Below are 15494 nucleotides of genomic sequence, written 5' to 3' on the forward strand. Positions count from 1 at the left end.
ATTTGAACATCTTCTTTCTTATGTCATCAGGTGTAAAGGTAAAACATTATAAACAGGAATGCCAAGGGTCATCTAATTAGTATATGACCTGTATTTATACCAGTACAAATATGTGTAACAAAGACTCCACAACAAAAAACGCATACAGATATGCAACTTTTTATCCAGAATGCTTGCAACCTCGAGTTTTCTTTCTGTGATTTGGATCTCTATATTTTAAGTCTCCTAGAAAATAGGCTGCTTTTGCTTCCATTAAGGATACATTATATCTTAGTTTGGATCAAGTACAAGGTATGGTTTTATTGTTACATTTTTATTTTTTTTGCTAAAAAAAAAATACCGGTATGGCATCAGTTATCTGGAAACCAGTTATCCAGGAAGCTCTGAATTACAGAAAGGCAGTCTCCCATATATTTTATCCAAAGAATCCACATTTTTCAAAATGAATTCCTTTTTATCTATAACAATAAAACAGTACTGCGTACCTGATCAAAGATATAATTAATCCTCAATGGAAGCAAAACAAGCCTGTTTATTTTATTTAACGTTTACACAATTTTCTAGTAGACTTAAGGTATGAAGATCCAAATTATGAAAGATCCATTATCTGCAAAAACCCAGGTCCCGAACATTCTGGATAACAGGTCCTGTACTCGTACCTCAAAGATCCATTATCTGGAAAAATCCAGGTCCCGAGCTTCTTGATAACAGGTCCTATACCTGTACCTGATTCACAATTCCTTCCACAGTCAAGTGTATAATTTAAGTATCTTGTAACATTGACAAACATTATGGTCAGTTTTATACAGAACCATTTAACTTTTTTTGGAATTTGGGAGGAAACTCACAGAAAAAAAAAAACCTAGCACCCCACTGCTGCCAAATTGCAGATTTATAAAAGTGTGGACAAAAAAAACTCACCCACTTTCAATTTATTCCTTTGGGATTTTTAAAAGTGTATTTATATCAAATGGTAAACTCTAACTTTCACTGATAAACTTCTAAAAATCCCATGAATAAAAAGAAAGTGGGTGTGGGGGAGTTTCAGTGGTGAGTTCTTATTTCACACTTTTATAAATCTACCCTCTAAGAAAAATAAAGTATAATGAAAGCATACAAAAAGTCACTGTATTCCCTGGCTCCCAGGCTTTATTTGTAATTTTTCTGTGGCAATGTCTACATTTTGTAAAACGGCTTTTTAGTCACAAATTTATCATAAATGTAGTTTTACTCAGTGAGGGACAGGCCAGAGCTGAATGCAACTTGATGCATTTTAACTGTTTTCGGAGCTTGCCAGTGCCTCAGTGAGTATATGAATAATCCACTGCAAGGGGATACAGGAAGAAACATCTGTGTGCATAAGCTCTTATACCTTATGGACAGTATTGTTATCACAATGAACAGAGTGTTTTTAGTTGTGTTGCCACAAAAAATAGTAAAAAAAAAACATCGCTCACTGCAGCCAACAAGCCAGTTTATTAGTTTCAATTTATAGGTTTGTGATCCATTTAACGGCAAATAGAGGTTTATTACATAAAATGCTACATTATAGCATACGAGTTTATACAAAACATCAGTTTGATAAATACAATCACTGTTATTCTACTTCCGATACCAGACCCGTAGTCTCTTCTCCCGTTTTATCTTCTTCTGCAGCTGAAGAATTCCATACAATAATGCCTCTGCTGTTGGAGGACAGCCTGTGAAGAAATAAATAATAGAGGAGTAATATAACCAGAAAAATTAGGTTAAGGGCAGGAGCACACGGGCAGATTCGGGGAGATTTAGTCGCCTGGCGACTAATCGCCTCTTCTTTGGGGCGACAATCTCCCCGTACTGCCTTCCCTTGCACTTGGTACTCATGGCGCTTCGATTTCTGAAGTCGCTTCACAAGGAAACTTCGGAAATCTAAGTGCCGCGAGTGCACTGCAGCAGGCGATTTTTCATTTTAGCAGGCTGAAGGCAGTTTGGGGAGATTGTCGCCCCAAAGAAGAGGTGATTAGTCACCAAACGACTAAATCTTCCCGAATCTGCCCGTGTGCCCCTGCCCTAAAAGAGGAAACACACACACACATATATAGTAATCTAATTGTTTAAACAGAATAGCTAGGTGTCTGCTTATCTGTAACTGCTGTCCTGCTGATTCCTACAAAGAAGTCTGTATCAAACCAATTATGGGTTGGGTTAAATTACATAAATTAAATGAGCTCTAAATGTTATCAAGGAAAATAAATAAAAAGTAACATAAAAAAAAACCCAAAAGCAATAACATCACTTCAACAGGATAAGATGCACTAGAGACTTGCAAATAGGTCTGTTTCCAGTTGGAAAGACTAGTGCAGACTACTGCCCAAGTAAAGATATTATTCAATTATTTTTAACCCACTACAAGCCACAAACAGATATGTGTTTAAACAAAGGTTGCTTATGATCATCTTTTTCTAATAAAAACATACTTTGAGAAAAAAAACCTTAACTTTAATTGTATTCATTTTCGATTATATTTATTATTCTTAGAACTCCCGATACCAGAGTTTTCATCCTACAATCAAGATGATGGCTGCATGCTTTCCAAGTATATATTGCCAGGCCATTGCAACATTATTTTTATGTTCCAAGCAAACTAAAACTTCAGTGCAGTCATGCTACACATAGGAAGACTGTGTAATGATTCTGGGAACCAATTCAAATAGAACAGCACCCCCTTTAGCTAATAGGAAAATCACATGCTAGAGCTCTACCCCTAATTGGTGCATATGAGAAAGTGTCTTTATTAATGTTTTGAGGTAGAGATAAGGCAACTTATCACACATACACTCCACTGTTGTGGGCTGATCTGCTTATAATTACAACTTTGTACTTAAAGGGGAATTAAAGACTAAAATAGAATATGGCTAAAGTGCTTTAAACAAACTAACTGCACCAGAAGCCTATTAAAATAAATGATGGATGCTTTTCAAAGTTGGCCTCAGGGGGGTCATCATCTTGTAACTTTATTAAACATCTTTGCAAGACCATGAACAAGCTCATTGTGGTTTGGACTTTTGATGGGAGGCTAAGCTTAGGGATCACCATGAATTATTAAAACCGTCAAAGAATATCTGCCAGAAGCTGATACAGCAAGACTGATTTATAATCAGAATACGCAGACTGCACTGGGTCCTGTGTTGTCATGTAATCTAATGTGGATTTTTGTATTGTTTAATACAAACTTTCTCCAGCTCTACAGAACCAGTGGCTGCAGCAGCAAAATAATCCTTCAATAAGAATCCCAGTTTATCCTTTTAAATCTGGTTCCATAATCTTTGTCTCTGCCACTGGAGTTGTAAACAAAGGGGATGTAAAGATAAAAATAAAATCCAATACGAATCTCTACACAGTCGGCTACTGCTCTACAAGGAAACAAACAAAGCTGCTTGAGTTCTGCATGGCTGGGAAGTTCCCCCTCTCCTCCCTGCTGTTTGAAAGTATGATGTTTCCCTTCAGAGTAGTTAGGGACTGTCTGAAGTTTCATATCCACAGCAGTCAGGGCATGTAAAACGAAGTGGGAATTTTGCTGCATACAGCCAGGTTTCTAATAAAAACAGTAAATATGTTCTAATTAAAGTATAAAAATGGGATTTTATTTTTTTGCCTTTACGTCCCCTTTAATAATTGGTGGATTTATACCTTAACATGAGGAAATTAGGTCCTTCTCCTCCAACCTCAGCTCTCACTCCACAAGAGCTAACTTGGAAAGGAACCCACCCAAAATATCACTAGCTGGTCATTCTAGCTGGTTAGTAAAGCAGAACTCAATTGTTGATAAAGGTGTTTTTTTGGTACAGTATTTAACCAGTATCTGGCATAGGATTCCTAATTATTTGTTGGTATTTGGTTAGATAACTGAAGCCTAAAATTCCCACAAATAAAGCATATTTTGTTCATTAATTATTTATAGATTGAATAAGATTGTAGAGAGTAATATTCCACAAGGAATGCAATACAGACAGAAATGGGACTGCAAGAAAGGAAGAGGATTCCAGTGCGATCATACCATAAATCTATAGCAGTCTGAATGTGTCATATTTAAAATCATTTTTTTAACACTCTCAATTTGTTTTGACTTATTACCTGGGACATAGATATCCACGGGGACAATCCTGTCACATCCTCGAACCACCGAATAAGAGTAATGATAGTAACCTCCTCCGTTAGCACAGCTGTAGAACAATTAAAATTAAAAACCAATTACCCTCTATACTTAGATATATACATGCATATTTACACAACAATGTATGCCTTACAATCAGTGCTACGTAAAAAGATTTATTTTAATCATAGTCACAGAGTTACTTACCTGCCCATGGACACAACATAACGTGGCTCTGGCATTTGATCATAAACCTAAGGCAAAATGTTTGCATTAATTACCAATGTCCAACACTAAATACAGCGTTTTGATGTAGAGTGGAATGCTTACATAAAGGTCTGCTGAATTATGCTTGTAACTATCTGCAGAAGAACCATCCACCCCCCCCCCAGACAATGTAGATCTCTATAAAAATATATTGCATAAAACTGTGCATATGTAAAACACTGCCTTGTGTCAATAAACCAATTTCATAATGGTATTTATTATAGTAGAAAGTGCCATTGGCTAAACCTAAACAATAAATTGCCATTTTAAGAAATAAGATCAGCCTCCTCAGTTCCTAAGATTCACGCAACAAAATTGAGAGACATACAATACTACATATCCTCACCTTTCTAAGAGCTGGGGCCATCTTATTGGTGAGGGTTCCTGCCACGATCATAACATCTGCTTGTCTGGGACTGGCACGGAAAACTACCCCAAACCTGTCCATGTCATAACGAGGGGCAGCCATATGCATCATTTCCACTGCACAGCATGCCAAGCCAAAAGTCATAGGCCACAGGGAGCTCTATGGATAAGAGAAACCAATAGCAGACAACACTGTAAAAGGATCAGCAATCATATTTTGCAATATCTGTTTAAAGATATACTTAGATTATAAAAGATCACAGGATAGGGAGGAAGCATGAGTCTGATTAATGAAATTAGGAGAAAGTGCAAGTGAGCAGAGGGTAAGGATGAGTAAAGAAATAAGAATATTTAAACGTAGTAGATTTTATGACCTTGAGGTCTAGAAATAACTATTTTTAGAACAGTCTTTTAAATTCTGTTACCAGTCTTTAAAAAGGAGACCAAAGCTACTTTAAAGGGGACCAGTCACACAAAAAATTATTTAAAATCCTATTTTATCACATTAGTCAAGCAAAATGAACTTTAATTACACAATTTAAATTATTTCAATCTTGTTTTCTTCAATCTGGGAATTCATAATTATAGCAAGCAGGCAGGAGCCATTTTGTGGACACTGTTATTAAGGCAAGCCTTGCATCATCATCTTTTTTGTGTCCATCCCCACGCCCTGGCTACACAATTAAATGGTTAAGAGAGCAGGGGAATGTGTGGAGAGCAGCGACATCTTGGAAAGGGGCAGACAATATTTGATTGACAGCTGAGATTTTTACATGAACTTACAACAGCTGTGAATGCTTTCATAAAAAACAGAAATTGGATTTCATGTTTAATTTGAAAAGGACTTTTATTATACAGATTTTTGTGTCTGGGTGACAGGTCCACTTTAAATCACATTGTGCTCCTGCATTAGCCTCTGTCCACCCTCCGGAACCACTCACCCTAATAAAGCCCACTCCCCTATATATTATGAGTGCAGCAGGCTTGTGCATGTTATTGGACACCAGAAAGCCAGGAGAAGAAGTGAAACATTCAGAAATGGTGGCAGCCAACCCTGCTAACTCTCCTTTCATCATATCATAAGGTGGGGGTTACATTAAACTATTGGCGTGCATTTGGGAAATTAAGTGGTATAAAGGGTATTTGTTTGCTCCTTTAACTAATTATAATGAGGTACAAGTTTCTGCAAGATCATTACCCTGCGTGCCCAGTTCACCAGCTCATCCAGTTTTGTTATAACAAACTCCCCCTTGTTGCTCGGCAAAGATGTTTTTTTTGCAGTGACTGCACTGCTCTTCTGTCTGACTGGTAGGAGGCTAAGAAAGAAATAAGACAATTACACAAATTACATTTTCCATTCCAGGCACTGAAGGGGTACATAGGTGTGTATGTATATATATATATATATATATAAAAAGTATACACAGATATAATTAACCTATTGAAGGAAGGAGTTCCTGTGATGTCATGCACCAAAATGAGGCTGTTCACTGATTGGTTAATTTTTTTTGCTTTTAACTATTTAAAGTGATTTTAAATAAGATTCTGGGTCTTGATAAAGGTCCAAGCAGGGGACCGAAACGTTGACCTGTTCTTTTTAAGATGATTTAATAAAGATGAAGATATTTTAAATTCCCAGTGTGCATTCCTGATTCTACGGATTACTAAACATTTGGCATGGAATAGCACCTGGGTATATTATACCTCAGCGTCGGCGTGCTGGAACCATTGGAATCCATATATATTTGATGCCAGAACCAGGTATCGGTTACAAGCACCCGCATTTATTTGCCTAAATTGTGTACGAGAGTGATACCTTTCAGATACAGCATGGAAGACCACATCGATCGTTGTTGCACTCAGAATGACTATGGAGAAACATGGCATATTAGTGAAGCTGATGCCGATAGAGTCCTGTGGCAGCAGAGCCAAAAGGATCTGCCGTTTAAGAATGCAAATGAAGACACCGTCCGAGAGTGGGAAAGGCTAAAAAAGAAAGAGATCGATCTCGATCTACATGGACTTTTCTTATCGGATTATTTCCGAGCAAAACAAATCCCTCGAGGATTTCGTATCCGGAACGTACCCACCATAGGGAGATCTAATCCCGAGTTTTGCAAAAAATGGATTGGTGTACTCAATCGGTGCTCTTATGACTTAATGATATTGGTCATAGAAGAGGTTTCTGGAGAATTAACAAGGATCAGAAAAGCGATAGCCACACAAGAATCAGAACAAATGAACCTGTTTCAAGTTGACAATGCTGACTCGATATTAACCCAGGCCAAATCACAAGTGGATAAATATAAGCAAGAATTGTTACAATTCAAACGAGAAAAGTTACGCCGGGTGAAGGAAGATTATGCTAATTTTCGAGTTTACAGATGGCTGACAGGTGAACGTGATCCCTTCCCCACATACCGGATGAGAAGATTTCCTAGGCGTAAACTGAACAAGCCCCTCAACTCAGTGGATACCAGTTCCGGCGACTCGGAGGGAGATGACTCACAGCTCGCCTCTACACAGCACGTAGGCGTGCAGCGATCCGACGCACCCGCACCAGGAACATCCGCTACTGCTTTTTTAGATGTAGCCGCGAACGATCGTCCCCCCTCAGGAAGGGGCGCCGCAAAAGATTTCCAACGCGGCGGGGTAAGAAGAGGTCGCTCGCGCAAAACCTAGAGGTGCCGATCTTCAATTTGTCCTCGCACACGCTGACTGAGGCAGAGACTTCACTCTTGGGTAAGGGCCTTTCTTTTGTGCCTATGCATCGCCCCACACTGTTGGACTATGAAATAGATACGTTTAAACTGTGCAGGACTGTATGCTTAAAGGAACAATTTAACCCTACTGAACAGCCACCTGTGGATGCCCCAACTTTAAAGCTTAAAAGTCTGTATGTACCTCCCTTAACCAATCCAGCCATTAAGTTATATAAACAGGCTGTTGATGGTGATATTAAACAAATTGTTTCTGAACATAAATTTTGTGATAACCTAACTAAGGAGGAACGTATAGCTATTAAATCCTTAACAGGTGATGCCTCTATTATCATCCGTCCAGCGGATAAAGGTGGGAGGATTGTATTGTTGAATTATACAGATTACCGTACTGAAATTATTACTCAATTAACTGATGTGTCTGTGTATAAACGCTTATCAGGTAATCCTATAATTAACTTCAAAAAACAGGTTGATAGTGTCATACAGGATGCCTTCAATGAGGGTGTGATTACAACGCAGATTAAAGATTATTTAACAATGGACCACCCTAAATGTCCAATATTGTATACCCTCCCTAAAGTACATAAGAGCTTAACAGCTCCACCCGGGCGCCCAATAGTGTCGGGTCGTGAGTCTTTGCTATATCCGCTGGGGAAGTATATTGATAGCATTCTTCAACCTGTAGTTCAAAGTACTTCCACGTACTTAAGGGACACCCCACATCTCCTTAAATGCTTAGACAATATAGTACTACCAGATGATGGCCCTATATTTTTAGCGAGTATGGATGTGGTCAGTCTGTATACCATAATTCCACACACTGAGGGTATCGATTGTGTGAGACGCTCTTTGCGTGAATTTGAAGCTTATAATGGCCCTCCCATAGCTTTTGTCCTGGAATTATTGCAATTAACTTTACATCTTAATTATTTTCGATTTGAACAGGATTATTTTTTACAGATTGCAGGGACAGCAATGGGAGCGGCCATGGCACCAGCATATGCAAATTTATACATGCATCAGTTTGAGACTACTAACATTATTCACGATTATGGTGAGAAACTATTGTTCTTTAAGCGCTTTATCGATGATATGCTGATAATATGGCGGGGGTCCCTTGCTGAATTTAATGATATGGTAGAGTGTTTGAATGGTCTACCATCCCCAGTCAAATTTACTTTTAATATACACGAGGAGTATGTTAATTTTCTGGATGTGCAGATTTTTCGTAAAGGGACAAGGTTAGGGTACACCCTATACCGTAAAAAAACGGACAAAAATGTTTTACTTCACTATAATAGTGACCACCCCTGGGCCACCAAGTGTTCCCTACCAATTTCACAGTTTTGTAGGGTATTGAGGAATAATACCGAGGAGGGACGTAGATCTAGTCAGATCAATGATATATGGGAGCGCTTTAGACAGAAAGGATATCCCGTTAAGGTACTTAAGCGAGCTTTAAAAACTGCTAAGGATAGGACGAGTAATTCAGTTACAACTACTAGGGAGCCTCCAAATTTAATATTTAGTACCACATACAATGGAACCTCTAGAGAGATCTGTAAAAGTATCAAAAAGAATTGGAATATTATTAAATCTGATCACTGCTTGTCTGCAAAAATTCCAAATCCACCAATGGTTGGATACAAGAGAGGAACTAACTTAAAGGATTTGTTAGTTAAAACTGACCCATTGAATTGTTACCAAGGAGTTAGTAATAGTTGGCTCCCAGACAGAAAACATGGATGTTTTAGGTGTCCCACCTGCACATCATGTCGGTTTATGAATCCAGGTAGTAGTTTCACACACCCACATACAGGTGAACGATTCGCTATTAGACATCATATCACTTGTTTAACAACTCATGTCATTTATTTGATCACCTGTCCATGTGGTCTGTCATATGTAGGGAAAACTGATCTAACGCTCAGGTTGAGAATGGATGGACACAGGTCTGCAATAAGTGTGGCGTTTAGAGATGGTAAGACCAATAAGCCTGTAGCGAAACATTATTTAGAAATGGGCCACAGACTCCCTACATTTAAATATATTGCGATTGATCATGTCCCCCCTTAAGCAGAGGAGGAGACAGATCAAAGGTATTACTACAGAGGGAGGTCTTTTGGATTAAAAAATTAAATACTCTTTCACCACATGGATTGAATGAATATTGTTCCCTCTCCTGTTTCCTTAGCCAGAGATAACTTCTGTAGTTGCAACATTTTATATATATATATATATAAAGTAAAGTATATGTATATATATGTAAAGTAAAGTAAAAACCGGCACTCACGAAATGGAGGTCAAGCGTGCCTGGGTGCAGTCCAAGATCGGTAACATCAATTAGAAGTGGTAGAGATCGCACTCACATGTCTTAATATAGAAAAAGAAAATTTATTGTGGACAAGTGCTGACTTTTCGGCTGAGACAACAGCCTTTCTCAAAGTGAAAAAAGTGTCATACACACGGATATAAATACACAGTCATTTCCTCTGCCCCCGGTGTTTTCTCTTGTATTGATTTTGTTCCCTCCACACTGTGTATTTATATCCGTGTGTATGACACTCTTTTCACTTTGAGAAAAGCTGTTGTCTCAGCCGAAACGTCAGCACTTGTCCACAATAAATTTTCTTTTTCTATATTAAGACCTGTGAGTGCGATCTCTACCACTTCTAATAAATATATATATATATATATATATATATATATATATATATATATATATATATATATATATATATCCCACAGTGCCTGCACTCAATTCAACGGATGAAGCCAGAGGTGCACGATCCAAAATAGAATAACACAGTTTCACTAAACTATAGAGAGTGCTGATCTTCTGTTTTATTTATATATATATTTATTCACCTTTAAAGCAATACCGACACATTCCTATAAAAATCAAACACAGCTAACGGATCTTCTGCATTACTTCAGTGACTCTGGGCTGGGGGCAGAGCGATCCTTCCATGGCTGCAGTCCTGTTTTCATTTGTAATTAGCCTATGGAAGGATTGCACCCCCCCAATCCAGCATCACTTAAACAACACAGAAAATCATTTAGCAGTGTCGGAGGGTCAGCTGAACGAAGGTTCGCAGGGCTGGGGGCGGCTTTAGGGGGACTTTTAGTGGAAACTATTCGGCGTGCAGCAGCTCCTTGATATGGACACGTTCCTATGATTTTTATAGGAATGTGTCGGTATAGCTTTAAATGAACAAAGTGTTACAAGGAGGTTAAAGAGCCACTATAAAGTTATTAGACATTGCCTCATTTTATTGATATACCATACTAGAAAGATATAGAACTTGCCTGGTGGCATTTTCCGTTTGAGTTGGTGGATTCCAGAACCTTGTGTGTATGGCAGCCAGAGAAGCAGGCCTAAAGAAGAAGAGTTAATTAGATGGAGCAAATAAAAATAATACATTGAAAAGAAATTTGAAGGAAAGCAAGCAAGCAGAGGTTAAGAGAGAACACTCACCGAAATGAGGGCGCACAGAGCCGAGACAACCAAGGAGCTGTAAAAAGATACAGTTGGATTGAACTTCAATGCAATTGTTCTCATGCTGCTGACACAATCTTAACAAATGATATGCACTTTCTTAGTATATGAGAGAGAGAGAGAGAGAGAGAGAGAGAGAGAGAGAGAGAGAGAGAGAGAGAGAGAGAGAGAGAGAAATTTCCCCCCCGTGAAAAATTGACATTTGAAGGGTACTCCTCAACTACAGAAAAGTAAATGGAATTTAACACTTGAGGTGCCACAAGTAAATATTTGCATATAAAAGGGTGGATCTTACCATAAAAGTATTAAAAGCATACATCCACTTAAAAATGTTTTGAGTGAAGGCAGGGAGGTGGAATTCAACAGCACATACAACAGGCATAATAAGGTTTTAAAAAATATATATTTTTTATTTTACAAAAGTGTACTTAAATTATACTTATATGTACTTTATATTTAACTATATATAAAGTCCTTATTTTGCTTTTAGTTTAAAAAAAGGACAAGGTTTCAATGAATACCATCACCGTACAAATATTACTTAAAGGAGAAGGAAAGGTTAAAACTAAGTAAGCCTTATCAGAAAGGTCCATCTAAATATACCAGTAAACTCCCAAAGTAATGTTGCTCTGAGTCCCCTGTCAAAAGAAACACTGCATTTCTTTCCTTCTATTGTGTACACATGGGCTTCTGTATCAGACTTCCTGCCTTCAGCTTAAACCTCATTGCCCTGGGCAAGAGCATGCTCAGTTTGCTCCTCTCCCCCCACCCCTACCTTCTCTACTGTAATCTGAGCCCAGAGCAGGGAGAGACTCAGGCAGGAAGTGATGTCACACCACATTAATACTGCAGCTCCTATTCTAAACAAACAGAGAGTTTCTAGAGGTTTTTACTCAGGTATGGTAAAACATTCTACAGAATAAATATAGCATTCTAGCTTGTACTATTGCAGCTAATCTATTGGCAATAAAATGCCTCTGTAGCTTTCCTTCTCCTTTAAAAAAGAACAACCGAGTTGTACAATGTTCCTACTTTACAATATTTATTATGGTCATATAACAATCACTACAAAAGTTAGAATTCAGACAGTGTGACCTCATTGCTGTTCAGCCCTATTATGTACATACACAATTAATTATAAAGCACTTTTTGGTTATGCAGCCCTTTGATAGTAACTGCTTCCTCTAGATGTATTTATGAACCACTTCATTATAGGACGTGTGGCAAATACCAAGCATATGCTTATATGATTCCTCTATAAACCCCTACCAAAAAGAAAAGAGGAGGAAAGGTAATAAGCGTGTTAAAGAGATAAGCATAACTAGGTGTAGATTTAAAATTTCTCAAAAACTCAAAATGGATACTATTAGTTTCCATGAAAGAAAGTCATGAAAGAAATCTCTTGCTCTCAAAATTGCTAACAAAATCCTTGGTGTTATCATTTTTAGCAAAAATATGCACGCATTCCAACCAGTTTGGGAACTCTCCCACTTTTTCATAAATTTGGTCTATTCCAAATATCGAAAATTCATTTGATTTCCTGCAAGTTTTGGAACAGAATAGGTAGAAACAATGTGGTCAACAGACATATAATGGATCATATTTTAAAGCAAACCTGTGGTTAATCGAGAAATAATCTTTGTATATTATAATTTTTCAAGTTCAGTTTATGTAATGTTGAATAAGATATGATGACTAGCAACATGAACACAATACACTTTCACCAACTAGCTTTAAAAAAAAAAAAAAAAGGCTTCAAATAGAATCAAGCCTACCCTGCATGGGCACCATTGCTACAACCAACAGAAATAAGCAATAGCTGAGTGTACGGACACAATAAACTATATTGAAATAAATCACTGCCTAAACAAAGACAAGAAAATAAAAGTAAAACTATTACAAAAATTACATACAGCATATGTTTAGGCCAGCTGTATGCTATAGTAATAAATAGTACCTATTTTAGAAACAAGACATTCAACATATTGAAGGGTTTCATTACGCCTAATTAGAACAGACTAAGATATCTGCATGTCAAATTATATTGCAACCATTTTTCGTGGGGGCTTTTAACAGCCTGATTATGTAAGTTTAGCACCTCTATAATTGTTCTTAATATCTAAATGGTATACAAACTATATGTCTACCTGGCAGTATAATGGCTCAGCCGTGTAGCTGGTGCACTTGGAAGGGCAGCTTGCTCTCACCAAGACAAAAAAAATATCAGTTCTAACATTTTCTGTACCTGTGTTGTGTGTAAAGTCACATAGTCCAGCATCACATTGACCAGGTTATTCCTGAGACCTTCCAGTAGTGATTAAAGAGGCAGTATACAGCTATATACACATTTCTTATGCTGAAAATACATGATGCTAAAAATACATTATGCCTATTCTTTCAAAGCTGTAATAGAGTTTTATTTTGCTTTCACATCTTTCCCATAATTATCTGACTTGGTTTAATGATTATAAGCCTTGCATAACCAAACTCACCCCTGCACACCTCTAATCTAATGATCTACCTTGTATGTACCAAACATGGAATAGGTTCAATTTCCTGTTTATTTTATGGATTACTAAAAAACTGATTTTTCATTACTTTAAAGAAATAGGCAAAAAGTATGTCCAGCAAAAGCCCTGATTCTGAACTCATGCTGAACAGGGAGTAAGTATACGGCCTCTTTATGAACATAGCTGTAAATAATCCAAAATGTTACTAAAACCCCTGATAGACAATTGTCAAAGGGGAAAAACCTTCTGGAGGAGTTTTTTAAAACCTCAGTACTTCTTGAAAAAAAACAAAAAAAAACGTTTTGTCAAGAGTTTTATATTGTGTCAAATAAATTAGGTATTTAATTGCAATTGGGAAGTTTTCCTTGTAATATATCTAGCACTGTGTGTACAGTAACAGAACTGTTGACAATACCGAAACACCAGCAATTTTCAGCAATTTCGTCTAGCAAACTTAAGCAAATGTTATTAAGTTCATGGTCAGCAATTCAACTAACACCAGAGGCAAATTGTTGCCAGCTCAACCCCCATTATACAGGTTAGGGACAAACAAAAAGCACTGGGTCCGAGCAGCGACATTTTGCAAACCAGTATCTTAAAAGGGCAATAAATACATAGCACAAAATTCAGCAATACCTATTTGGGAGAATAAATGACCTGAAAATTATACAGTACGTGTTCCTAAACCCACAGAGATGCGTTTCAGTCTGTTACAGCAAAACGATACAACAGCTGACATGGCATGCAAAAAAACATGTATTACGCCGGTGAGAGATACCTCCCATAACCTCCGCGTTAATAGGAAGCACAAGCAATCCAATGACCCTTTTACCTGTCAGTGCCGCCATGTTGGCTTAGGACGCCCCTGAGAACTTCCGGCGCGTGCGGTTGCCAAACCCCTCCGGAAAATTAAACTCTGCTTTTGAGTTCCGGTATTACCAGAAACTTACATGGATAACCAGGTTTCATGTAATGCCGGAAGCTGACGATAAAACTCGGCTGACTGCTTTTAGTTAGTTTCAGCACGACATTGTCCTAAAGACTCTAATTTACGTCATTTCATCTCCCTCATATCCTCATACATATACACAGATTAAACAATGCGAGTGCCAGTGTTTCCTAAACTGTGTGATAGTCCCATATCTAGGATTACAAAAGTATCTGCCATAGTCAGACCCTGGTGCCACCTAGGGTTGCCATCTGGCTGGTATTTTACTGGCCTGGCTGGTAAAAATGATGGTTGATCCCAATGTTATTAATAGTATTTTTTCTGGAAAAGGTGGCAACCCTAGCGCCAGGCCGGGACTGGCAACCTGTGGGTTCTGGCAAATGCCAGAAAGGCTGCTATAAGGTCCCATAGAAAGTCAGTATTTAGTGGGCTGGTGGGGGCCGTTCGGGCCTCTCTGTACCTGAAATGCCAGGACCTATTTTAATTATCAGTCCGGACCAGACTAGCACCACCCCGCCATGAAAACATTTTGACTGCTTGCTAATATAAGCAGAGTGCATAGTTTTTATGTGTCTTAAAATCCCCAAAGATTTGGCACACCCGAGAGAACCATCTGAATATATCTTGAACCATCTGAATATATATAACTATGAATATGCCTTCTAACATATAAGAGCTCAATTAGGGTTGCCACCTGGCCGGTATTTTTTTTTCCATTAATTAGCCATTTTTTCACACCTGGATTTTTGGTTAGGCCACACATAGGGTTGCCAACTGGCCAGTATTTTACCGGCCTGGCCGGTAAAAATGATGGTTGTTCCCAATGTTATTAATAGGGGAAAAAGATAAATATATACAACACCCAGTATTTTTTTTACAGAAAAGGTGGCAACTAGGGTTGCCACCTGTCCGGTTTTGACCCGGACAGCCCGGTATTTTGAGGGGCTACCCGGGTCTATAATTCCTGCCCGGTTTTCCAAATAAGGAAAACCGGGCGGGATTCCCTTGATTGACACAATTGCTGATCGCCACGTCATAGCCCCACCCA

General features: G+C 38.1%; 1 protein-coding gene across 1 annotated transcript; it reads right to left on the reverse strand.

The window, feature by feature from the left end:
- Positions 1-1457: 1457 nt before the first annotated feature.
- On the reverse strand, positions 1458-14280 carry ndufs7.S (NADH:ubiquinone oxidoreductase core subunit S7 S homeolog; the record flags this gene model as incomplete). The annotated part of the gene is given in 9 exon segments (NM_001095461.1): positions 1458-1700; positions 4114-4202; positions 4340-4386; positions 4746-4925; positions 5964-6034; positions 6037-6081; positions 10798-10866; positions 10967-11003; positions 14134-14280. Coding segments are annotated over 7 exon segments (540 nt in total). The 3' UTR covers positions 1458-1602.
- Between the last annotated feature and the right edge of the window lie 1214 nt (positions 14281-15494).

Source organism: Xenopus laevis, chromosome 1S (assembly GCF_017654675.1).
Source record: "Xenopus laevis strain J_2021 chromosome 1S, Xenopus_laevis_v10.1, whole genome shotgun sequence".
Taxonomy (NCBI): domain Eukaryota; kingdom Metazoa; phylum Chordata; class Amphibia; order Anura; family Pipidae; genus Xenopus; species Xenopus laevis.